General features: G+C 32.3%; 1 protein-coding gene across 1 annotated transcript; it reads left to right on the forward strand.

The window, feature by feature from the left end:
* The first annotated feature begins 69 nt into the window (after positions 1-69).
* LOC129222683 (lysosomal acid glucosylceramidase-like) lies at positions 70-24,178 on the forward strand. Its single transcript, XM_054857214.1, has 10 exons — positions 70-125; positions 220-414; positions 5,446-5,595; positions 10,376-10,509; positions 12,330-12,502; positions 13,382-13,625; positions 14,068-14,292; positions 20,678-20,841; positions 21,993-22,121; positions 22,972-24,178. The coding sequence occupies exons 1-10, from the start codon at positions 83-85 to the stop codon at positions 23,075-23,077; spliced, it is 1,563 nt and encodes a 520-aa protein (XP_054713189.1). The 5' UTR covers positions 70-82; the 3' UTR covers positions 23,078-24,178.
* Positions 24,179-27,706: the final 3,528 nt, after the last annotated feature.

The following is a 27,706-nucleotide window of genomic DNA, read 5'->3' on the forward strand; positions in this document are numbered from 1 at the left end:
TCATTATCACTATCTCGCATTTTTATCAATAAAAACTAAATGATGTGACTCTTTTTGCAATTTTAAAGAACTGCGCCTGATCATGTTGCTGCTGCAGTTATTTTTTTTACTTGTAATATTATTTGGTAAAAAAGAACTATATTCAATTACTTAGTAATGCATTTAATTAAGAGTATACAGGCTTAGATGTTTTATAATGTATATTATGCTTTTTTTTAGGAGTTGAAGCCTCTTCTTGCTCTATTCGTAAATATGGAGACAAAAACATTGTATGTGTTTGTAATGAGACATATTGTGATGAATTGCAGCGTTTGTTGAATATTTCCAGAAACCAGGTTGCTTTGTACGAAACAAATGAAGATGGTGACCGTTTTAAGTCATCATTGCTGTATTTTACTCCCAACAGTGAGACTGGTAATAATTAGTTTTGCATTTTGTATGCTGATTTCTGATAGTGCAAAATATGTCCAGTGCAGACTGATTGCTTCATATGTATTAAATAATTTTATACCAGGGAAAATTATTCTTACATACACACACTTGTATTCATCATATGTTTTGATGTTTTTTTTTCCCTCTGTAAAATACATTGAGTCTTAACCCTTTTCCCCTGGAACATGTTGAAATGGTGTGACTGCATATATAAGTTTCAATCTATTGTTGGACAAAGGTTTTATGTAGATCCTTTCAAATGCTGTTATCTTTAGCTTAGATTTCCTATTAGTTTCAGAGCACAATTCTTTATTGTAGATATTTTCTAACTATGGTGCCGTGGGTTTTCTTATGGGATTAAAATTGATATAGGAGGGGAATGTGTTTTCGTTGATAACCTTAGGTTTCCAAAAAGGCACTGAGAAAGTATTACTGCATCGATAATGAGAGAGGTCCGTTTAACTTTTCTCCTGAACTTCCAAACTTTTAGCATAAAGTCCTAGAATTACAATGTCTTCTCTCATCGTTTGGAGAAATTGTCAGTTTTTTTTTGCAAAGGATCAAGTCCTAGCTGAAGACTCAGTGCGCCCCAATAGTAGACTTGCCAGACGTCCAGGTTTGACCGGGACAGTCCGGGTTTTCAGATAAAATCCCGGTGTCCCGGCCGGTTTACTTCGTGTCCCGGAAAAGAGAAATTTGATTCTAGATGAACGAAAAAAAAAAGTCTAAAAATGATTAACTGTGAAGAAATATTAAGAATAACTACTTTCTCCTTTGAACATTGATGATTAAAATTGAAATCGGAATAGCTTGTTAAGATTTTTTACAACAAGATTAAAACCAAAAAAGACTTTCTAAAAAAAGGTTCTAGCCAATAAAAAGTATATGTAAATGTAGTTCAACATTTTTTCCTCATTCAGCATTTCTTTTTACTAAAATAACTTGTAAATATTAAAATATAAGAAATTTATCTGCTTTTGTCATTTCTAAGTACCCTTGTTTTAGGTTCATAATTAGTAACAATTTATTCATAGCATTGAGATGATGTAGCATGAGCAATGAGCTGCCGTATAAAACACCCTACAAACCAGCCAGGTGCAGTGTTCCCTTTTGAATATTGGCGATGCTGGCGGAGGGGGGGGGGGGGTCCAGTGTCCCGGTTGAATATTACAGAAATTTGCTAAGCCTACCCAATAAGATGCCACTGTGACCTCCCAAAAATTTCCTTATTAGACAAATTTAAGTGACAATTTGGACACAGTTTACAACATTGCTGTTATTTTTTTTAATTATTTTTCAGGATCACCAAAGTCTGTCGGCATAGTCCATGTGTAAGTTCATATTTCATCACTTGGTAAAACTCGGAATTTCATTCAGTAAATTGAGAATTCCCCCTCCACCTTTTCTAAAGTAAAGTTAGTAGTGTCTCTATGTAAGCTGAATTGGATCAGGTCTGTTCTAGAAAAATACTTTTTAGTCTTATCTTGGGACATTTAAAGATTTTGTTGGCAGTAAATCGATATAGCATAAAGTTAAATGATGGCGCACAGTTTAGCCAAATTCTTCCATTGATTATTGAGTGAATATCATTAAATTAGTTTCCTTAAAAATGTATGTTTGTTCAAAATGGCTGTGCTAACTGCATGATGAATTTAAATTAAAATACTAATTTTAAATTATGTTTGTGAGACTCAGTGGTGAACCCAGGATTTTGTTCTGGGGGTGGCTGAGGTTATTAAAATTTTGTGTCTCCTTGTCATCTCCCAAAGTTTATTAATGTAAACGTAAATGAAGGCGTATTTCATCATTATCTGATACCTAGGGGTGTTAATAATTAATTAAACTTTCTGTGTCACACATGAAATTATCTTACATTTGATATTTCCTGTTAAAATTTTAATGTAAGTGTGTTTCAAAAATCAAAATATTGCATTATAGATGCCATTGATAAACAATTTGATGGCAAAGCTGTCAATTCTTGTTAAGGATGAAAAAAAAAAAAACTAAAATGTGCATAGTAATTGCAGGTGATAGTGTAAAGGAAATAGATGAAAAAAAAATGCTGAAAACTGATAAACTAATACTTAAAAAGAGTGATAAAAGAGACAAAAATGTTTAACATTTAATACTAAACCTGCCATTTAAAGAGAGAGAGAAAGAAAGGAAAACAAGTACTATAGTTATGAGGTCTGCACTTTTTTTTTTTTTTGGCGCTTCCTTCTTTTAGAGAGTAAATAAAGAACTTTTTGGAACAGGTAGGACAAAATTTCTGAAATTCAATGGGAAATTTCAGAAAACTTACATCCCCATTGATATCGCAAATTCGTGTATCAACTGAAGAGTGAACTTAAATTAAATGATAAAGATATGATGGATGAATGAAATTATATCATTTGTTTTACATTAAGATGGATAAACATTTTAATAAAAGACTAAGAAAAAGAGTTTAATTCTGGTATGCGGTTGGCTGCAGTCACATAGCCGCCCCCTGGATTTGCCACTGGTTAGATTCCATCATTTTATAATGGAAGTTTTCAAATGTGTTCTGCCATGGGAAGGTAAAAGGCAGTAACTGCAAATTTCTCTCTTTTTTTTTTCTTTGCACTTTTATCATCTATATATTGTGATTTAGCTTTATTGTACAAGCTTTCTTATTTGGTTCTAGCTAAAAATAAAGCACAAAAAAAGTCAAATTCCAACCATTTCCCAACTGTTAGTGTGAACTCCTTGTCACTTTTTCCTTTTTCTGCGTTGTATTATTGTGCAGTTCGTTTGCAATTATGACATTCTGGAGTTCATTTTGTTTATTTAAACTTTTATTAATTAATGCCTTGGTTATTTATATCATTTATAATACAATATGTACAACGTTTTTACAATTACCAATCATCACCAAGCCCGGAGCCTGGCTATCAGACCACCGGTCTCTTTCCACTTCCAGCGTAGAATGTCTTATCTTTTTCCCACGGATAGCCGGTTCTTTGGCATTTCCGGCATTGTGAACTCCTTGTCACTTTTTCCTTTTTCCAACCTCTCTTCCACTATCGTCTCTAGCATATTTTTAATTAATTCTTCCTCGTAGTCTGTGGAATCTATAATTAATTTCCTCAACTGTAGTAAGGTGAGATTTGGAGTTACAACTTCCCCTAACTCTTCTGCTAATGCAATCAAAACTGCTTTCTTTTGTTTTGCTAAAAAGGCCATTGCGAGATTTTACTACAATATCAAAATCCCTTACCCTAGCAATTTTTAGCTTATCCCTTGAAGCTTTGAAATTTAAATCTCATTCGAAATTTTAACTACTCACTAACATAACTCATTCACATACAAATGCAATGATAAAAATAACAATTTCCTGTTATAAACCATAGAGAGATATCACTACTCCATATATATCCTTTCCAACCGATAGTGATTTGATTACCGTATTTATACAACAATACAAATACAACTCATACTTCACTCATACTACAGTATTCCTAGAGCAATAGTCATATTTTATCTAAATTACATTATTCACCACTTTGCAATTCAATTCTGTATTTTTCCAACCATGAAATTAATAACCAGTAATTTACTTAGATTTCCGTATTCCAACAACTTCATCTAAATAATATTACTCAAAACTTGCAATTCCATTACTATATTTTTATACCAATAAAAATATATTTTCATGGCAATTACTACTTTTATAGTATTTCTACATCAATCCTTATTTGCATTTAAATACCTCTTAAATTATTCATTTCCTGCTACTCATACAACATTATCATTATATAAATAACTTAATTCACTCATTAAATATGCACTTAATTATTTTCACGAGTATTTCTCCCTGTACCCTTTTACCAATAACAACAACTCAGAGCTCTTAGAACAGTATGCTTGGGAATAGAAAGCTTACCGTTTCTAATGTTTTTCTTCCGGCAAAGCACATCAGCATCCACGATATCGTTCACTTCCTTTCCAATCACAGGGCTTGATAACTTTTCTTGCACGTCTAGCTCCAATGTTGCTATCACTTGGCTATACACCTCCTGGCTCCATTAAAAGTTTGCTGAAGATTCCGTTGAATCATAATTCTGGTTCACAGGACTCCGCTTATTCAGCTAATCCCCACAGGATCATATAGAAACGTCCTTTTCGATTGATCCGCAGCGGCTTCTTTTTAAACATATCCTGTCGACTGCGCCATTGTGAACTCCTTGTCACTTTTTCCTTTTTCTGCGTTGTATTATTGTGCAGTTCGTTTGCAATTATGACATTCTGGAGTTCATTTTGTTTATTTAAACTTTTATTAATTAATGCCTTGGTTATTTATATCATTTATAATACAATATGTACAACGTTTTTACAATTACCAATCATCACCAAGCCCGGAGCCTGGCTATCAGACCACCGGTCTCTTTCCACTTCCAGCGTAGAATGTCTTATCTTTTTCCCACGGATAGCCGGTTCTTTGGCATTTCCGGCCTGACCATGTGTGGGACACCTGTCCCATCTGCAGTTAATTAAAGCACGTGCTGCCCTGGTCAGCCACGGGCTGACAGTTAGTATGGAATTCAAAATGCATGCCTTCAAATGTCTCATTTACCTTCCCATTGCAATATTTACTTTTAGCTTTGCTTTCAATTATTTAAGAAACTGATAGTAACAATGAAATGAACTGACGTGTTTTTTTATTTTATTTGTTTGTTGTTACTTAATTCACTTTCTCTTTCATATCTTAAGGTATGATGTGTTTTAATTTTTTAACCCTTATAATGGTACAGTGAAACCTGTGTAAGTTGACCACTTGGAGTGCACTAGTTTAGTGGTCAACTTACAAAGGTTGATTTCTATAATAAGATCTAATTCTGTGCCTGAAAATAACGGTCAACTTAGACAGGTGGTCAACTTACAAGGTTGGTCAACTTTACAGGTTTAACTGCATTATTTTTTCAATTATTTGTTTATTTTGATTTATCATTCATTCATTTATCTATTTAATTTTATTTTTTCATTTATTTCTAGAAACTGTTAATATTACAGTTGATCCTTCTAAGCAATATCAGTTTATTCTTGGATTTGGAGGGGCTTTTACAGATGCAGCTGGAATAAATGTAAAATCTTTACCTGATAACTTACAAGAACTCCTTTTTAACAGTTATTTTTCGCAAAGTGGTAATATATATATTTTTTTATTTATTCATTTATTTTTTCCAATTATGTTTCAAAATAAGAACAGTGTTCATCAACATTTACATGATATTCTCAATTACGTGATAACTTAATAACTTAAGAAAAACTATTTCATCAGTGAGTAAGACATAATCTAATTTACAGCTTAAGGATTTTGTGTTTTCTAAGGAGGGTGCATAATATTATTTGAAACACATTAAAACATCTAAAGCTGTAGGGAGATCTTATCAGGAACTGATAATATTTATCCAAAAATCTTAGTTGAGTGGGCAGACAAATTAAAAGAGGTTATCTTAAAAATTTTCAATGCTTTGTATAGCTTGGGGAAAGTGCCAAAAGACTAGAAGCTGGTAAACATCATGCTACTCTTTAAGAAAGGATTAAAGAGAAAGCAAGTAACCATATACATGTGAGTCTATGATTACTGATGTGATTTTTGAAACTCTATGAAAAATAAAGATAATAAACTTTCTGGAAGATAATCTGCTGTCGGGCTCACTGTATGGTTTTAGAAAGGAGATATTCTATGTAACTAATTTATTGCACTTCTATGACAAGATTAGCAGGGCTTCAGATAGCAAACATTGTGTATATGCTGTTTAAATTTGCTTTCAAAAAGCTTTCGATAAAGTGTCACACGTTGCTTTGCTAAGCAAACTGGCTTGTATTGGACTTGAAGGGAAAACTTTAGTTTAGGTTAGAAATTGGCTTACTGGGAGGAAACAAAGGGCAGGTGTTAAGGGAACTTTTTCTCTGCTGTTTTAAGTGGGGTTCCACAAGGTTCAGTTTTGGGGGCTATTGTTTTTTATTATTTTCATTAATGATATTAGTGTAGGGCTTTGGAGCAATATTTATTTTTTGCCAAATGATGTCAAAGTTATAGGGGTCTTTAACAATGAAGAACAAGTGCAAAAGCTTTTCAACAAGATTTAGATCAAATTTCTAAGTGGGGTATGAGGTTCAATGTTTGAAAATGTCAAGTGCTTCATTTAAGTCTTGGAAATTAGCATGCAAGCTATTATTTACCAGGATCTATCTTAAGCGAAGAAGAAACAGTTGTAGATCTGGGTGTCTTTATCAGTCAGGATTTTAAGTTAAATCGGTTGTGCAATGTATGCAGCAAGTAGCAAAGCCCAAAAAAAAATGGGTTTTTACAATAGGTTTACGGAACAAGATTCTAAAGAAATTCCTTAGATTTGTACAGATGTAGGGTAAGACCTCATTTAGAATACACTGTTTAGTTTTGTTCTGCTAAGGGTTCAAAGAAGGGCTACGGAGATTTGTAAATGGACTTTCTAATTTAGCTACTGATTCCAGGCTTAGAATGATTAAGATGTATAGTCTTGAGCAATAGGAAGTAAGAGGGGACATGATCCAGTTATTTAAGTTTATTAAAATGTGCTAAATTTCTGCACACATGGCAAAACCAGTGGGTCATTGCTTCAAGCTTTTCAAATCCCAAACTGATCTTAAAATCAGGAAAAATTACTTCAACAGGGTTGTAGGCATTTGGAATAGTTTAGCAGAAGCAGCTGTTACAATTGGGTGAATATTTTTAAGAGGGCTCTTGATCTTCATTGGGGATTGATAAAATGACTTGAACTAGCCTAGCTGGGCCCAGAGGCTGTTGCTGGTCGTCACAGTTATATTTGTTTGTTTAGATATCAACTAATGTGTTTATCAGACTGATAAGATTTCTTAAAGCCGCTCTTAATTATATGTCATGAGTATAAATTTGCCAGAAATTTTAAATTATTATGCTTTTGCAAAAAATAGTTTTAAAAAGAATTTTAAATTCAAACCTGCTACTACAAAGGTGTGAAAATTATTAGTATAATTGTGATTTTTTTCAGTTTTTCTTGAATAATTTTTGTATATACTTATAATAATTCATGAAGGATAATTTATTTTGTTATTCCAATCATTTTTTCACTCCTTTAGAGTAGTTTTGGAGACATTACTTTGTTAAATGTTGGCATTTATAAAATAGAGAAGCATTTGATCTAAAGTACAGTCGAGTCCCGACTTACTCAAGGGGTGCGTTCCAAAACTCCTGGCGTAAGTCGAAATTTCACGTTGTGGAAAAATGTATGCATACAAATTTTTTTAAAGCATGCCAAATACTTTTAGACATTTATAAACACCCCTCAAACTGCTCTAAAGCATTCCTTAACCATATACTACAGTTTCTAACATAAAGAGCTGAACTTTTACTGTATTTAAGAGTTAAAAAATGATTAGATAGTTATTCTTGTCTATATTTTTTTAATACGGTTGTTTCGCCTTTTCATTTATAAACTTTCAAGTTAAAAGTGACTAAAGTTCTTTTTAGTCAGAAACTTTCTTTTTCTTAAGATCTTCACAAACTTTTTTTTTAGATGAAGGTGACACTAAGGTGCCATTATATTTCATCAACTTTTATATTTAGAATGAAAAAAATAAATAAATGAAAAATGCTGAGTGGTTCTTTGATGCACTAGACTAGTTTGGTGTGGGAACTTTGGCTGTCAATGATGCTTAAAGAGATGTAATAACATTTACAAAATCAATATTTAGTAGCCAATATCAAAGCTGATACTTCCTTCCAAAAAAAAATTCATATTGTGGGCGCAAAATTCACGTTAGCTCTAAAATTCGACTCGCGAAAAATTCGCGTTATAGTATCGCGTTTGCGTAAGTCGAATTGCATTGTAGTGGGAATCGGCTGTAATGAAATTGTTCGCATTGCATAAAGCATGTGTTTGATTAACAATCAAATTTAAAATAAAATTTAAAAACTGTCCACTTGCTCTGCTAGTATTTTCTATTCCTCCCTTGGGTTGGCATCAGTATTATTTCATTTTTAAAGCAATTCTTTTTGCAGCTTTAATTAATTTATAATGGGTTGCTTTTTTCTTTCTTTTTTTAAAGAACTTATCATGAGCCTTATCATGAGCAAAAAAAGTGATATTTTTTTTCTAGAAAACTAGCTGTAATAAATAAAGTGTCTCATCTAAAAAAAGCACTATACACAATGAGAAATCCCTAAAAGCTAAAAATTTTGTAAGCATCTGTGTGTAGAATAGAAAGATCTTTGAATTTCAAGTGTAAAAATATAAATTCCAGAGTAGGATTGTGAAAACAGGTATGAAATTAATTCATATTGCCAAAACTAACAGAAAAACAACTGATCATGAACTAAAAATATCACTATAAGCGTATGGAGTAAATGTATGTGATTCTTCTGTTCGTAGAAAGCTCATCTCAGTTGAACTCGTTGCTCGTTATCCTCGTAATGAGCACTAAAATCACATTTGCTATGGCAAAAAGACTTGCTTGGGCAAAAATTGAGCATAAACTATTTACAAATAATTGGAGCAAGATGAGAAATATTAATTTTCCTTCAATTGTTCAGTTTAATTCAAGTTGTTCAGTCTTTTTCCTAAAATTATTGCATACTGACTAAAGATTCAGAACTGTTTCTAAATGTGGCTAAAACTTTCTTAATGAGAAATTTCCCAGAAAATTACATGTACTAAGGTACTTTTTACCTTTTAGGTATGGTTTTCTGATAAATCAATGCTTAAAATGCCAAAAGATTGCAGTCAGTAGTCAGGAGAAGTACCAGTAAAATATTTTCCCGAGTCGCATTACACAAACGGTTAAACACCCCACCCAAGTTATGGATTGGAGTGTAATTTTTGCTCAGGATATCAGTTTAAGCAATGTAAAAGGCATGTGGTCCAAATATCAGCATGAAAAAGTGCTTGAACAATAGTTTTATAGTTAAAAGTTTGGCTTCCAAATGGAGACTTTAAATTCATGCCTAATAGAGTGCTGTGTCTTGAAGCTTTTTCTGTGACCAAAATTTTGAATGCAAAAAAATATGTAAGAACATTCCAGCGCATGGAAACAGTCCAGATGTGAGCCCAATAGAGAATATATGAACCATTGTAAAGAAAAAATTAAAGAAATAGAACTTCACAAACTAGGCCCTATGACGAAGAAATACAAATTAATTGCCAAAAACTTATGAAAAGAATGCCTAGACTGATAGAATCTTTCTTAAAAAATAAGAGGATGCCCCCTCAGTATTAAATGTATCAACATTTTAAAAATAAAGTATTATTTCTTCGATATAACAAAGATTTAGTATAAATTAAACAATTATTCTAATAATTTTCACACCTCTGTACAAATGAGACATTTTGTATTAAAAACAGCTCAAGTCCCTTTTTAACATTTTACTGGAGAGGAAAAGCATTCATGTTTGAGCTGTATTTTAAAGAGAAAGTTTTTGACACAGTTCTTAATCTGATTGAATTAGATACACTCCAAATCCCATTGTAGCTTAACAGCATCCACCAGGAAGTATCAAATTAGGAAGTAAAAAAGCTTTTGGAAACTTCATGGATTTAGCTGGTTTTGATCCTAAATGCCTGATAGACAGTGAAGCACCGTTTATACGTTTTTGAAGGGACTGTATGAAAAAGTGTATAAATGAAAAAAAGCATAATAGGTATATGTTAATGTGTATTAGACTCTACAGGGAACAACTTTAAAAACGTATAAAGAGTGCTTCACTGTATTTGATCGTTTTTTAAAATTTAGTGGTTTGTTTTTGTACTATTTTATATTCAAATGAGAGAAAAACTTGATGTATTTTAAAATCTCAGCCATCTTATCTATTTTTGTCTTATATAGCTATATGTGCCTTCTGACTCATTATTTTTTGAACAAATTATTTTACTAACAATAGACACTGTAACACAGTATTTTGTAGGCTTGGAATACAACATGGGGAGAGTGCCCATTGCGAGCTGTGATTTCTCCACCCATCCTTATTCCTATGCTGATGTTGATAACGATTTTGAATTAAATCACTTTGAGCTTGCTAAAGAAGATTTCTTGTATAAAGTAAGGTCATATTATTAGTTGAAAAAAGCATGATAATTTTTTGAATATTTATCATTACATTCTTAATAAACGTGTTCTATGGTTTTTCTGTTGCAAAATTTGAACTTATTACTGTATAATAATTTGTAATGGCATGAAATAATGTCCGTGGATTTAGAACTAGAAGGTCCCAGTATGTGGTGCTTGCCTATAAAATTAGGCAAGTTAGAGAAGGATAGCGTATAAGCCTTTTCCGCATACCCAGGATCAGATTACGGCATAGGCAACCCAGGGCACCAAATCCGTAGCTAAAGTTTTTTTTTTTTTTAATAAAAGCCTATTATTCAGAATGTAATCTCTGCTATTTTCTAGAATATATACAGTGGCTCCCAAAAGTGTTTGTACACTTTGAAATTTTTTAGTAAAACCAAAATAAAGCGAAACTGATTGGACCAAAAACAAGGTAAGAAAAGGTCAACCGGCAAAGTTGACAAAGCGTGATCGGGGCTTTACAGTTAAAGAAATTATGAAAAATACACATTTGAGTGCTGTAACAGTTTCTGCAGGGTTAAATGAAAATTTTTACATTAAATTCTCTCCTAAAATTGTTCGCCAAGTTCTCTGATTAGCTAGATTAAATGGGACCTCTTCCCGCAGAAATTTTCTTGCTCGTGCGAAAAACAGAAAGATTACGCTTTTCGTCTCAAAATGAATGATAAATAAGCTCAAAACATTTTGGAATGACTTCTTACTTACAGATAAAAATTAATTCAACATTTTTGGTTAAATTGTTGTATAATTGTAAATAGAAAAAAAAATTAAGAACTTAATCTTGTAAAAACTTGTTGGATCAGTTGATCAGGACGGTGAAGGTGTTCTTGTGTAAGGGTGCATATCAGCGTCAGGACTAGGTAGTTTGGAATTTTTTGATGAAATAATGAATCATACTGTTCATTTAAATATTTTAAAAACCAGTTTTAAACTCTTAGCCAAAAATTTGGTTGTGGCTAAACAAACCAAACAACTGTGGCTTGACAAAAAACAACTTTGCTTTTTATCAAGATAACGATAAGAAGCACACAGTTTTCAACGTTTACATCTAGTGCCTCAAAAATTGTCCTAAAGTTTAGAAAATACCCCTTCAACCTCCAGATTTGAACTTAATGTAACATATTTAGAGATATCTGGAGGCTAAATTACAAAAAATACGACTTTGAAACGAAAATAGAGCTAGAAACAGTAAGGCTCGAAGTGTGGTTGAACACTTACTCAGAAATTACACAAAAAGAAAGAAAGAAAAAAGAATGAAATTTTTTCTCACACGTTTAAAAGGTGTTGTTGATACTGCATGATATTCTACTAAATAACTTCATTAAAAGTTAGAATATTCAATAATATTTAAACATTTTTTAAAGTGTACAAAGACTTTTGCAAAATAAAATTTCCGTCACTTTTTGGTTTTTGATTTTTAAAAAATGAAGTTTTAATATTTAAAAAAAAATTTCGTGTAATTTTGTTGAAAATTGATCATTGATCTTGTTATTAAATACCTATTCCAAAATATTAATTCTAACCAGTCCTACTTCATTGAAAGTCGTAGGTGTACGAACACTTTTGAGAGCCACTGTATTGTGGAAAATCTTACTCTTTACTGAGGATAATAGTTTATGCTTTGTAACTAAAAAATATTTTAATGACTAAAATTTATTTTTGTTGTGCAGAAATAAATGATCAATACACAATTTGAATTTTTTACCCTTTATTATTTTCCAATGCTTATCATAAAAACTCATTGATGGTGATTTTGCATCAGTACTCATCCTAAATCGTCCATTTTGTAGATACCTCTGATAAAAAGGGCCATATCTTTGAGCAAAGATGAATTGCTTTTGTTTGGAAGCCCATGGAGTGCTCCTGCATGGATGAAAACTAATAATGCAATGAATGGAAAAGGTGCCTTAAAAGAGGATCCGGAAGGAAAGTATTACCGCACATGGGCAAACTATTTTGTAAGGTATTTAATTCTGATGCACATTTTTAAAAATAAATGACTTCAGTCTTCACACATGCATTGCACTACTGCCGTGTGCGGGTAAAGGGCTGTAACTGCAAATTTTTCATTTTTCCTTGCATTTTTTGCATCTATTGTACGTCATCTTTATTGTACAAGAGCGCTTATTTGGTTTCCACAGAAAAAAAGGCGCAAAAAAAATGTCTACTTTCAACATTTTCCTATTGTTAGTATTGAATTCACCACACATTTCTTCAAATATCTAAAAAAACTCATTTCTGCAGATACTGCCGTTTACCTGCACACGGCATACTACACTCCAGGGTCCCCGTACTAACCACTTTGTGTAATTTAATCTATTGAATGGGGCCAAATACAGCTCTATTTTTACTTCCTTTTACGAAGTAAAGGAAGTATTGTATTTGCAAAAAAAATTTCACCCAGAAATTGGCCTTAATTTCCATTTTGTTCGCACCCGAATGATTATTGATTTTTTTTTTTTCAACCCGACCACACGTGGATAGATGCCTAAGAACTTATAGACACCTGAAATATCCATTTTGAGGATCCCCAAATTAATTACAATTAGTTTTCTCTTGATATCCGTATGTACGTAAGTATGTGTGTATGTGCATAAGTATCTCGGATAACTCAAAAGGGGTATGTCCTAGAAAGTTGAAATTTGGTACGTAGACTCCTAGTGGAGTCTAGTTGTGCACATCTCCTATTGGTCACATTCGGATGTTCCAAAGGGGGTCTTTTACACCTTTTTGTAGGAAAATCATTGTTAATTTCAATGCAAACTCAAGTGATGTTATAATTTGGTTCTTACTTTTGTAATCAAATTTTAAACTATTAAATCATTTGATTTAATTGATATAGGTTTCTTCAAGCGTATAAAGAAAACAATATTACGTTTTGGGGCTTGACAACGCAGAATGAACCATCCGATGGTTGCCTTGAAGATTTTGCTTTCCAATCCATGTGCTTCCCTGCTGAAAAACAGAGAGATTTTTTGAAAAATCACCTTGGCCCCATTTTGCAAAAGGCTGGATTTGGCATTGATAAATTAAAACTAATGATCTTAGATGATGTTAGAGTATTTCTGCCCAACTGGGTTGATGTAGTAAGTGTATTATCTTAATTTTAAGAATTTGCAAATGAAAGTAGAAGCATTTTTTTTTTAAACTTCAGTTGTTTGCTAACTGATTCACTCATTGTTACAGATCTCTATGAGAAACTTTCTTTTTATGTTTTATATGGATGTTGAAAATTGAATTTTTCTTTCACTATATATAAAAGGACCTTTTTACTTTGCATCTGAAATATTATTTTTAGATCAAGAGTTCGGAATTTCGTGTGTTAAATTTTGATGTCATTTTTAATTAAAAAAGGAAAAAATAAACAAGTGAAAGACTAAATTTAAAGTTAAAGAAATTGAAACATATCTTTGAATTTGTTATTATTTTTATGCTAATATGTAAGTAATAACTGTTATGATTTAAATTTATTTTAATGTTACATTTCCATACATAGTGAGAAATATAATACTATAATTTATGTTTCAGGTACTGAAAGATAAATCAGCTGCACAATATGTAGCTGGAGTGGCCTACCATTGGTATACGGAAAGTTTGATGCCACACAAACTACTGGATATTACCCACCAGAAATATTCTAATGTGTTTTATTTAGCCACTGAAGCATGTACAGGATCATATTTCTTTGAGTTCCCCAAAGTATCCCTAGGAAATTGGCAAAGAGCCGAAAGATATGCTCATGACATTTTAAATGTAAGAAATGCTGATACATTCAGTTGTTAATATGTCGTTTGTGAAAGATACAATATTGATAACTTATATTACATTTATCTAGCCTTCACTATTATCTCCACAACCTTTTAATTTCTTGGTATTTATCATGGCATTTATTATTGCATACAACCTTCCTATTGTATGTGAAGACACAATGTTATGACTAAAGATGTTGCTGTAGAAATGAGAGAATATTTAAATTAGGGAGGCCTACAGGGGAGATCAATGCATAGACTGCCATTGAAATTTTAGAAAAATTTTAAGTGAGTCTTAGCCCTTTTTTTTTTCGAGGTCTTGTTATTGGAGGTTGTTTTGTAATATTTTGAGAAGGTGACTAAATTGTTCTTGGGAAGAAGATCCGGGGGCGGCTCTAGCGCCGGGCAAACCGAACCCCTGTCCGGGGGGTTTGGGGGGGATTTTAGTTTGAATGTCTAAAGCACATTTTTCATTAGAGACAAACATGTGCAAAACTATTTTGCAAACATAGATCCTTTTTTGTAGCTTGGGAGTCTAAAAAGTACGTGAAGGTTGTAGGTCGTTTTGTTTTCCTATGTTATTGTACCATAATTGCTGTCGCCCAATGTCAGATGGTCATGTGTCTAGTTGCGAAGCGAGACAGAATGGATGAGCGCCAATTACCATCAAAACCCGCCACCTGATTCTGGGTCTTAGGCCATGTGCTTTACAGCCGTATTGTCCATGGCCAGGGTCTGGTCCATGCCGCTCTCTTCTTGTCAATTGTTTAAAAAAGGAGAGGGGAAAGATTTTATGAGCAATCTTTTGGCTTTGTTTTAGAAGGGTTGTATTTCTCTTTCCTAACAGTGATAAAGAAATGTGCACAACTGACACCACTATCCCTTCCGTAAAATGGTGTTTTCCCTTTGAGTTGATTGTGTACCCCAACAAATTTACCACATGCACCAGCAGGGAATTTTCAAGCAATTAAGTGATTTTTGAAAGTCCGCTATGTATCTTTGTAGTCAAAAGAACTGAATATCATTGGTTACTTACTGCAATTTAGCTCAGATGGTTGCCATCATTGCCATTAAGCAAAGTAAAAAATTGAAGAATATAAATACACATAGTATATATTTCACAGGAAAAGAATTTTTCGGAAGTACGTTTTTAAATAATTATTCGTTTCTTCTATCTTGTGTTAAATCCATGAGGTTAAATAATTTTATAATTTGAAAAAAAAAATCTTTATTTCATGTTAAACTTGTATTTATGAAACAAAGTCAATGATAACGTGGTATAGATTTTAATTTTGTTAATGTTGTTGTCTCAGGTATATTTTTTATTCTCAGATAAAAGTAATTTACGAGTAAAAGTCTCAGAGGGGCAACATTTCAACTAATTTTAAAAAAATTTAAAAGTCTTTTTTTTTTTTTTTTGATCATGAAATTTGAAAAATGTTTTTAAAAAATGAAAAAAAAAAACAAAAACTCGCAAGAAAAAGCTAGACACATACATAACATCTACTGAGAATGAACATTGGGCATCATTGAAAACAATTCTAAAAAAGAAAATAAGAAAAAAAATTACAATGCTGCTGCTTATTTCTCGGATCAACTAATCAAAATGTTCTTTAAAAAAAGAAATTTAGAGGTCACAATGACCTCCGGCGACTTCTCATGTGGGCGACCCTGGAGGGGGGGGCACAATTTCCTTAGTTTGTCTGGGGCACTAGACCCCCATAGTTACCCTACTGAGGGGGATAAGGTGCTGAGCTCTCTCAGAGATTAAGCTCCCCCCTCTACATAAAGCCTAAAAATGCAGAATTTTGTATCTGTTTTTCAAAATTTCCCCCGGCAGAGAACCCCCCCCCCCGGACCCCCTAAAATTTGGGATATTCTATACTCCACTGAAAGATGTGTCCCTGCATCACAATTCCCCCCCCCCACCCCCACCCTTGCAAGGTCAATAAAAATATAGATAAAAAAACGTTAATTCAGAACAAAAGATTACGTCAAGCAAAACTTCAAAACACGTGTTTTTTATGCATAAAATTAACTTTAGCTTTATTATTTAACATATCCAAACAGAAAAAGCAAAAAACAGTTTTTGAATCAATTTTCTTACATTTTCGGGGAAGGGCCCCCGGAACCCCCACATTAGGGGACTTCTTTCCTGTACCTAACCGACCACCCCAGAAGGAGCCAGTCCGTGCCTGACGTGGAACAACTGCGTTCAATCATAACCATTTTAGGGGGGGGGAGGCTTTATTTTTGGAAGAATGTTTCATATTAAAAAAAAAGAATTATCAAAAAGAACGGAAATCAACTATATTTGTAATGCAAAAATGAAAAATTGTCATGTTTGATCTTTTCTTTCTTTTTTTGCAAGTTTTTTTTTTTTTTTTACCGTGGGGAGGGGTAGCACTTTGGAAATTTGTCTGGGGTGGGAAAAATGCTACAGCCGGCCCTGGGAGATCCCCATTCTGAATTGTAATTGTGTATAGTTATAATATTAATTCCATCAAGTAAGGAATGGATATACAGTGGTATCAAGGAATCAAATGATCTAGTAAGGTGTGTCATTTTAGTATCACAAAAGGATAAGAATATGATATTACAGTGGTGGTAAAAAAAACTGCATCACCCATGAAATCCAAATATTTTTAGCATTTATAAGTAATTATGAAATAGTTAACAGTTCTTGCATCATATAACATGAATTGGTATGACATGACACAAGCTCTATTGCGTAAGATTGCATCATCCTTCTAACTGTATAAAAAAACCGTTGAACGTTCGACGCATTCATTTACGATCTGGACTTATGAGTTGCAGTATGTTGAAATACGTTCAACTGACACCACAAAGAAGGAGTGTTGCCGTTGCATTGGACAAAGAAGTATTGTCGTCGTGTTACATAGCAAAAAGAATAAACTGTTCGCAATCGACTATTGTTCGACTACTGAATAAGGTAAAGAGCACTGGAAGCACATTAAGAAAGAGTGGCAGTGGTCGTCCACGAATATCCAATGAGCGCAGGACAGGTATTTGAAATGACTCAGTCTTCAGAGCAGACAATAATCTTCCACAGACCTTAGAACAGCATGGGAAAACGAATCGGGTGTTCACGCATGCACGTCCACTGTACGGAAACCACTGTGTGGTGCGGGTTTGGTGGTACGTCGACCACGAAAGAAGCCATTGTTGACCAAAAAAATGAGGAAACGGCGTCAAGACGGGGCAAAGGCTCACCAAGGGTGAACCGTTGATCAATGGTAATCAGTTGTGTTTTTGGACGAGTCCAAACTCAATCTGCATGGGTCCGACCGACAGCACACAGTTAGACGTCGCAAAGGAGAGGAACAGCATCCCATATCCCAGATGATTTGGGGATGTATTTCTGATCACGGAGTTGGTGGGCTTCACTTTGTGCAAGGAACAACAGTAAACGCTCAGGTGTAAATTGGCATTTTGGAGGAGAAATTGCTTCTTAGTATTTGGGATCACTTTACTTCAGTTCCAAGTGCCATATTCCAGGATGATTCTTCTCTATGCCATAGGGCAAAACTGGTAAGTAACAAATTAAAAACTTTTATCCTGCCATTAGACTTAAATTGACATAGGATTAAGTAATTTTTTTTTTCTCTAAACTCACACACAGGTTCAGAAATGGAAAAATGAGCATGTGGTCAGCAGTTTGCCTTGGCCTGTAAACAGCCCCACTCTAAATCTGATCGAAAATTGTTGGAATAGAATGGGTGTAGAAGTGATGAAACATAAGCCAACATCACTTGCAAAACTCCTGGAATCAATAATTTGTGTCTGGCACCATGAACTCAGTAAAGAATACATTCATCACTCATCCGTTCAATCCCCGCAGATGTCAAGCTGTCATTAAAGCTAAAGGCGAACCAACAAAATATTAGGTTATATTTTATGATGCTCAAACATTTCCATGTTACTTTTGTTTATTTTTGAACAGAAAGAGTGTTACAATTAAAACCTCTACTTACTTTTTCTTCGTCCACTTGGCAACGTGGATACACTTCACATTGTACTTGTTACAGTTTTGGACATGTATTTCCATAAATAAAGTAAACAATTATTGAATTCCTGCAGTTAAATGCTTATTTCATAAGTTTTGCAGAGTTTTACATACATTTATCATTAATCGGTCGACCAAAACTTCCCATGTATCCCATTGTTGTGAAAATGCGAGGGTGATACAATTTTTTTTCCCAGCACTGTATGTATATACAATTTTCGAAAGATCTAGAGTATACAATATTTTTAAAAATAATTTTCATGTTACTGTAAATTGATATTTTACTGATTGATTAATAATTAAAAGTTAAGAAGCAAAATAAGATTTGGTTCAAAAAAACCATTTTTTGTTTATTACTCAAATTATGCAAACACAATAGATCAAAGCAATGTAACTTTTTTTTTCTTTTTCTTTTTAATATGATTCTGGCGAGTAAAAATTTTGTATTTTAAGAAAAATGAAAATGAACTTACTGGTAACTTACAAATGTAAATAGCATTTACAATGGTATTAACTTTGGAACATATGCATATATACAGTGAAATCCCATTACAATTAACACCAAAGGACAGATAAAATTTTTCGTTGTAACAAAATCGCCTGAAAACTTTATTGTAATAAAAATGTTAATTTTGCAAATCCACACTCTAATATAATTAAAAATGCAACATTTACCATTACTAACGATCTAAAAGATTATTAAATACATTTTTTTTGGAAAAAAGAAGGAGAAAGATATTGACCACTGACATTTTATTCATTTGTCGTCTTTACAGAAAGCGTTATTTTCTTTTGTACGAGAAATTTGTTCTCAAAGGACATTATAAAAGGTTCTAATTTATGAATGTCACTTTTTGACCACAAAAAAAGTTGAAATCTTCCTGACCCCCATCTGAAATTGCACGGTGCCTAACGTTTGGCGCATAAAAATCATCTGTTAAGGGTTGTACACTGATCTTCCTGACCCCCATCTGAAATTGCACGGTGCCTAAGGTTTGGCGCATAGAAATCATCTGTGATGGCTAAACACTGATCTTCCTGACCCCCTTCCGAAATTGCACGGTGCCTCACGTTTGGTGCATAGAAATCGTCTGTGATGGCTAGATACTGGCTTTTGGTGTGTCACATCAGCTTATGTTTCAGCATGAGCAGATTTCCACCTTGAATAAAGCTACCTTGAATGGCTGTTCTGAAAATGCAAACTCAGTTTTCATGTTATGACTTGTAAAAGTCATTATTCAATTTCTGAAAACAGCAATAACTAAAAAATATTCAAGCTGATGTTGAGAAAAATATTTCGTTGTAACAAATTTTTGAAAAAATTGTTTCGTTAAAACGAGAATTTTTATATATTATCTTAATGGGTTTTAAAACAGGACCAAGTGGTTTGTTCATAGTAATGGATATTTCATTGCATCAGTATTCGTTGTAACGGGATTTCACTGTATATAGAAAAATATTAGCTTATGTTAGTTCACTGGTGTAAAATATTAAAGATTTGTGTATGGATTGGAGGGCAATCCATGCACCAATGCTGTAGAAATGTGTTGGACATTGTTAAACTTTTTATCAAGTTGCTAAGAAAAAACTGGCAAATATTTTTCCCCATAAAATAAAATATTTGAAACTTGAGAACTTCTAAACGCTCAACCTTAGTTATAGGCTGCACAGTATCTCTCCATCCATTTTCTTTTCACATATTCGTTCAACTTTTCGATTTTTTCCATTCTATGTTTAATTTTATTAAAATTTTCAAATTTCTACCACATTGAAATATATATATATATATATATATATATATATATATATATATATATATATATATATATATATATATATATATATATATATATGTATGTATGTATATATATATCTTATCTATATATATATAGATATATATAGATATTATATCATTATTGGTTTGTTTTTTTACTTTTTTATTGGAAGGTAAAAAAATCGAGGTGTGTGTATAATTTTTTTTTTTTTTTTTTGTTAAAAGTTGGATGATTTTTTGAAAGCAATTGTATTCTTTGAGTGTGATTTTAATAAGGTGAATAGTTGTATAAATTGTTTCAGGTTATATTATAATGCATGTTCTGTAATAAACCTGGACTATTTCTATATATTCTGGCTGCTAAATAACGCTTTATATACATTGAATCATTTTTGTTTTTGCAATATATTATTGACATGAAATTACTTTTATGTTGGTCCTTTAAAATATAATTATGCGAAACATGCTTAAAAGTTTTTTTGATCAAAAAGGGGGAAATAATAGTGCTAAAATGTTTTGATAAAAGCTAATCATGCTGCAAATAGAATTAATATCTTTCACAGAATAAGTATCTTTCGTTTAATATAGGGCCTCAATAATTGGTCAATTGGGTGGATTGATTGGAATTTAGCTTTAGATGAGCAAGGAGGGCCTAACTGGGTGAAAAACTATGTTGATGCACCCATCATCATAAACTCAACTTCAAACGAATTCTACAAACAGCCCATGTACTATGCTTTGGCCCAATTTAGGTTTGTATGTTTACAAATATATTTATATGAAAGAAATTTTCACACCTCAAATCTAGATAGAGCTGCAACTGCAAAATCTTAACTTGACATAGTCTTACAGCTGCAAAACAGACATTTCAGTTATTCTAAGTATCATTGTATAACAGTGAGGTGAAACTAACTTACATTAGGAGACAAGTCATTATTTTTAAATTTAACAGTTGTACTTAATTTTTCTTTACTATTTTGATATTTTATGAAATCAATCTTATGTAATGCAAATTGGCTTGTGGGACCCAAAATCTGAGCAGTCAATACGTTAAGCAAACTAGTTTGTGTAGCAACACAAATTTTTTTTAGTAAAAGAACTAATGTGTGCACTTTTAATTTGAAAAGTTGTATTGCTATTTAGATAATTCTGCTTATTGCATTGATCATGGATGTAGTTTTAGCGGGGTGGTAGCCGTGTGAGGGGGGGATTGGGGGATAAAGCTCTCTGAATGCAGAAAATTTTCCTTTTTTGATCACAGAAAATGACTATAATTCCTGATGTCCCCCTCCAAAAAAACTTTCTGGCTACGCCACTTGCAGTTAGATTTCAAGACTGACTCTTAAATGGTGAAACTTTTTTGGGGACGGGCTATAAGCAAAGAATTGCAAAGCATTAAAATTACAATGATAGATCATTGTTTCTTAAATTGTGTTCTATGGAACACCAGGGTTCTTCCATAAAGATCACTCAAGGGTTCCGCAAAACTTGCATTCTTTCTATTCAAATTAGTCACTTAAAAAATCAACAACAGTAAGGCTCGAGTAAGGCTTTATACTAGTATTTTCTCATTTAACTACCGTAATGTAGTTTCCTTATCGACTAGTTCTATCTTAAATTTCTAAGTCAACAGAAGTTCCTTCAACTGTAAATTTCATTGTACATCTCAGATATTGCGTGTATGTTATATGAAGTGAGGACAATTTATTTAATAATCCTTAAGAGTTTTTTTTTTTTTTTTCATAAAAAAAAATAAGACTTAAGTTTATAGTTTTAAATTTTACATGCTTTTGAGATGATTTTGCTGCAACACATCAACTACAAAAAACGTAGTTTTTTATAAGTTTGATAGATAAAATTGTTATTTTTTGCTAATACATAGTTACATGCATTTTTTTTATAGTAAATGTTTGCCACGTGGTTCTTACCGCATTGGTTTGAACTTACCGAGTGAAAGAGGAGCATTAAAGAATTTGGACATAGGTGCGTTCCAAACACCTGAGGATAAAAGAGTTCTCATTGTAGTTAACAGGTACTTTTTTTTTTCAATTCTCCATTATTTTCTTTGTTTTCTTGTCCTATATAGTACACTACCAGCAGTTAATACATAAAACTTTTGATAAACTCTGAACATTTATGTTTTATACGCAAATTGTGCACCTTCCACATGTACAAAAGCTCTTCATGCTCATTATAAGCAAGTTTGACTGTAATTTTTTAATAAATTTTTTTCCCTCAAAGAAAGAAATAGATTCCAAGTTTATAGTCTTAAATTATACATGCTTTTCAGACTAGAAGCTAAAATATTGAATAAGCTTTGCTGCAATATCTCAATATTAGAACACTTTAAGAGTTTTTTGTTACTATTTTTAAACTAACATATATAAAACACATTTGTATTTAAATTTCAGAAAGATTAATGGATTTATTAAAATACAACTTCTTCTAAGTTCTCCATCAAATTTTAGTAGTTTTCAAACTTTTAACATCAATAGTTTTCAAGCCTTTAAACTAACGTGATCAAAAAATAAATTTAACAAAATTATGAGCGGAAGGATAATGTGTGTCAAAATTAAAGGGTGGAAAGAATAAATGATAGAATCAATGTCATGAAAGTGAAGAGTCAAAATATTTCCAACACATTTCAGTTAAGAGGAACCACTTTCCTAACACTTGAAAATGCAAGTTTCGTATGTTTTAATTATCTCAGACTGACAAGCCTGAAACAAGGAAGAAACTGGAATCTCTGGATGCTGAAACCACCTGGTTGGTTATTTGCTTGCAATTTTGCCTTAGCTTTGACTAAAGGGCAGCTTTGTTTATGAACTAGTGATTTTTATTGTATATTTTTTTCATGTAAGTATCTTTTTTTTTTTTTTCAGGGGAGAAGTTGCTGTAAATTTTAATATGTTTGATGCATCGAAAGGCTATCTTAATGTAACAGCAAAACCACATTCAGTTCAGACTTATGAATACCTCATTAGATAAGCTCAACGCATTGTATAATAACAATTAACTTTTAATAATTTGCATAAATCAAAAAAAAAAACATTAGTTTTGAAATTCACAGTGTTTTTTATGCCTTACTTATATTTGGTATTATGTTTCAGCTTAGCTATATCTAGCAAAAATATCTTTAAATTATTTAAAAATCAATTTTATTTAAAATATATATATATAAGTTATTAAAATATAACTTTCTCCAAACTTTCAATCAAAATCTTGGTAGTTTTCAAAATTTTAAAATGTTTTTCAAGCTTCACAAATTTAACGTACTAAAAAAATAAATTTAATCCAAATTATGAGAGGTAATAATGTGTCAAAATAAAAAGTTCCTCAGAATAAGTGATAAAGTCAATGTCATGAGAGCAAAATGGCAAAAGTATTTCGGACACACTTTGGAGATTAAGAGAAACCACTTCAATAATTCAATGCAACTTACCTACCTAATAAACTGGACATTTTTTCCTGAGTCAAAGTCTCATAAATGCAGTTTTAGATTAATTGAATACTTTTGGTCATGCTAGAACATAGTCATAACTGCTCCCCCTCTCCCTGGATCCAGGCTTGTGTTAACCCCTTCCCACTCAACTCCCATCAAAATCAAAGAGGTGAGCTATGGTCTCCTTTTTCTCGTGCCCCAATACTTCCGAGCACACAACATTCAAGATAAAATAAATTTAAAAATTCAAAAATGAATATGTGTTTTGTTTGCTTTTTTTTTTATATACTTTTCTTGAATTTCAAAAAAAATAGGTACTTTATGACCATTCTCTTAAAATAAGATTGTTAAGGGATTAATTAAGGAGTTCCTTTTGATCCCAAAACATGTTGTTCAATGCTTTTGCATTTGTGCTTCTAATGACAGTTTTCTCATTTACTGTTCTTGCACAGAATTCAAATTTGTCACTTAACAAATAAATGATTCTAAACAATCTTTATAGAGTAGTTTTCAATAAATTTTGTAATATGCTTGAAAGTTTTCTTTTTTAGCATCATAAAATAATGTTTTGTGAATAATACTTGTAAATACTTTATATTGATGTTGTTAATTATAAGTAATATTTACAATTAAAAATATCAAGTTCATTCTGTGAGAGTTTTTATTGTGCATGAGTTACAGTATTTCACACATAACACAAAAGAAAATTTATTCCCTTTATGTGGAAGACTTTATTACACTGGGATCAACTACTTCTATGTTTTTACAATTTATAGAATCCGACAGGTACACAAGATAAATGAAACAATCAGCTAGGAAAATTTAATAATAGAACATCATTTCATTATAAATAGGTTTCATGCAACGGTGGATCACAATATTAAATATCAGTCTCTTAAAAACTTTAAGAAATACTTTACCAATCAATATTTGTATACATTTGTGTAAGTTAAGAAAAAGCTTAGGCACTAATAATCAAAGCCCCAGAAACTTCAAATCATGAGTTTCATTAAAATTATGCTCAGTAAAAAATACACTAAACATGCACAAGATTTGAGCATTTGCAGGTCAAGATCCATTTTAACTTAGGAACTGTGCACTTACTTCACTACTTTTCTTGAACTACATGCACAAATTATTACCATTGTTCATTTTCTAACATGTTTCAATACGTATGTATGCTACTTTAAAAGACCAAAACTGGAGAATGTTGACCATCACCAGTGATTTACTGGAAGTATTTGATCTTTCAAAAGTGTTGTTGCTGTTTTGTGCTACAGGGGTGCCCATAGGGGGGAGGGGGATTGTGGCGCAAGTTGCACCATCAAAATTTTTGGGGGGGATTTTAAAAGTTATATATTTAAAAATTTTTATTTAAAAATTTTTATTGATATATTTAAATTTATGTATTGATCTATTTTTTATTTAACTTATTTATTTAATTTTTTTATTTTATTCTGTTTATATTTTAATTCATTCATTTATTTAGTTTGTCTGTGTACTGTGTATATGTTTTTGATGTAGCACACAACTTTTCTTTTAAAATAAGATAAATAAAAGTAAATGAACAAATTTTAAAAAATAAATTAACAAATTTTAAAAAAATCATAAAAATATTTAAAAAATAAATAAAATTTAAAAAATAAACTAAAAAATAATAAATAAAAAAGGGAAAGAGAGTTGAGAAAACTTTTGGGGGGGGGAGAATTTTCGGGGGGGGATGAGCACCCCTGTTGTGCCAGCTACGCAAGCAATTTGAGGTGTGTTGCTTCCATTTCCTAACTGTACTGTAATTTGATGGGAAGTTCGTCTTCCACAGAACACACATGCCATACAGACCGGTTTAGAAGGCAACCATTACAGCGCAACAACACATTCACATACAGAAAGGACAAGAAAGAGAAAGTACATACCTGCTCAAACCGGGATTCGAACCCAGAACCTCCCCATCCGCAGCCAGGCTTTTCTGACTACTAGACAATCAATAATAACTTTGGTAAGTGAATGTCTAGATTCATCGGCTAATGTTATTCACCAGGTTCTGGACTTTCACAGTAACATATATATATATATATTACAATGAACATGTATGGTTTGTACTCATGTTTTTAATTAAAATGTAGTGCAAAAAATACTAGTTACACTTCAAAGCAAAGCAAAAAAACATATAAAGGAAAAAAAAATTGACAGAGTCATCTGCAAAAAATTAAAATTATACTTAATCTGATTTATGTTATGACTGATATGTATGAAGGTATTTTAATTTGAATATTTATCATATTGATAGTTTCCCCCCCAAAACAATTTTATCGAATATTTTCCATTAAAACTATTCTTAATGTAGTGTTTTATGAAGCTTTTAATCATTACTATTGGGTTATTCAAAAACAAATTGCATTTATTTTTAATAGACGACTTTTACATAATAGTAATATAGCATTGTTCTGAACTATTTCTTTTTGTATAAATCAGAAAGCTAGTGAAAATGTAAACTCATCCATTCATCATCCATTCAAGGCCCTCGAGTCAAAAAAAAAAAAAAAAAAAAATCTGGAGTAGTACTTAGTTCAAAAGGTTCTGCTCTAACTTTGAATCTTGATTTCTGAGAACAAAAATTGTAACCGCAAGTACTGTATCACATAGAATATAGAATTAAAAGTTTACTTGGCAAATGCAAGTATTAAGTCATAAGACATTTTAGCAGTCGTTACCAATCAATAATTCTTCACTCTTTAATGCTGTTAAGTAGGGAGGCAACACAAGCATTTTCATACAAAGTTTTATTTTATTACTTCCACGACAAAAGAGTGATGTTGTGGATTGTTGTGAAAAATTGTGTGAAGTGTGATAATAAAACATTCTCTTTTCTTCTTATAAGATGAAAAAGAAGTCAACAATTTCACTATTTGCTTCCAGGATTGAAATTACTCTTTTAAGTACACCTACATTTTTCTTTTTAACCAATAACTAATCCTTTTAATTAAGCATTAGTAAACAAATTGCAATATTATGTTCCCTTGAATATGAGCGAGTTCTCCTGACAGAGCTTCAAATACCGTTTCTTTGGCATGCAACACTAAAGCTCAATGGCTATGATAGTGGAGAGAAAGTGATTGCATTAGAGTATGATTTTCCACAATTATTTAAAGAATTTTACATATGATACAAAAAAAAAAAATAATCGAAGCTGTAAATGTGCAGCAACTTTTTAGCATTTAACTTTTGATGCATCTTGGTGATATAAACCTGGTGATATTTTGATAGTTGTAATTTTAACCCTAGCTCCAGTGAATTAACACTAAACTCCAGTAGATAGTGTTCATTGTTGACCTTTTTTTTTTCTTCATTCTCTTAAAATGAGTCTTACCAGTTAAACTGTTTAGTCACCGGATCCAGTTCAGCCTTGTCACAATAAAGCATTTCCCTGCATGTCAAACATTATCAAAACATAGTATCCAATTATGCTGTGGCGAGAGTTTCATTGTTGATGACATCAGGAACGTTGCTCAATCGGTGAATTTGCTACTATACAGGGTGTTTCAAAATGAATAGTGGGGTTTTAACATGTTATAATATTTATTACACCAAACTTACAGCTACAAGTGATATATCAAATGAAAGAGAAACTCAAACAGTTTTGTTTGTTGGCATCAGTGCGCATGTGCGTGGAATGTTTCTGCTACAATCCGCTAGAAAGCGCTTGTAGCAAAGATGGCGACTAAGGAACAGAAAGCGTTTTGTGTTTTATCTTTCAGCAAGATCGTGCGCCGCCTCACTGGCACAATGAGGTACGCGATTGGCTTAATCTAACTGTGCCCGACCGCTGGATTGGCCGTAAGGGGCCTAATGACAGGGCTTGTTTCCCATGGTCTCCACGGTCACCCGACCTAACGCCGTGTGATTTCTATCTTTGGAGGTTTATTAAGGACCGTGTGTATGTGCCTCCACTGCCAGCCGACCTTCCCGAATTAAGGAACAAGATTGAAACACCTATTGCAGCAATTACTAATGAGACACTCATCAAAGTTTGGGAAGAACTCGCATATCGTCTTGACGTGTGCCGAGTGACGAATGGTGCTCACATTGAACACTTGCAGGCTATTATGTAAAACTGTTTGAGTTTCTCTTTCATTTGATATATCACTTGTGGCTGTAAGTTTGGTGTAATAAATATT

This window comes from Uloborus diversus, chromosome 5, assembly GCF_026930045.1.
Source record: "Uloborus diversus isolate 005 chromosome 5, Udiv.v.3.1, whole genome shotgun sequence".
Taxonomy (NCBI): domain Eukaryota; kingdom Metazoa; phylum Arthropoda; class Arachnida; order Araneae; family Uloboridae; genus Uloborus; species Uloborus diversus.

What these genes read in the sequence shown, in the direction of transcription:
- LOC129222683 (XM_054857214.1), top strand. Translation starts at nt 83, where the DNA reads ATGTTGCTGCTGCAGTTATTTTTTTTACTTGTAATATTATTTG. An exon ending in TACTCCCAACAGTGAGACTG is followed by an intron (nt 415 to 5,445) that starts GTAATAATTAGT and finishes ATTTATTTCTAG; the next exon opens with AAACTGTTAATATTACAGTT. An exon ending in TATGCTTTGGCCCAATTTAG is followed by an intron (nt 20,842 to 21,992) that starts GTTTGTATGTTT and finishes TTTTTTTTATAG; the next exon opens with TAAATGTTTGCCACGTGGTT.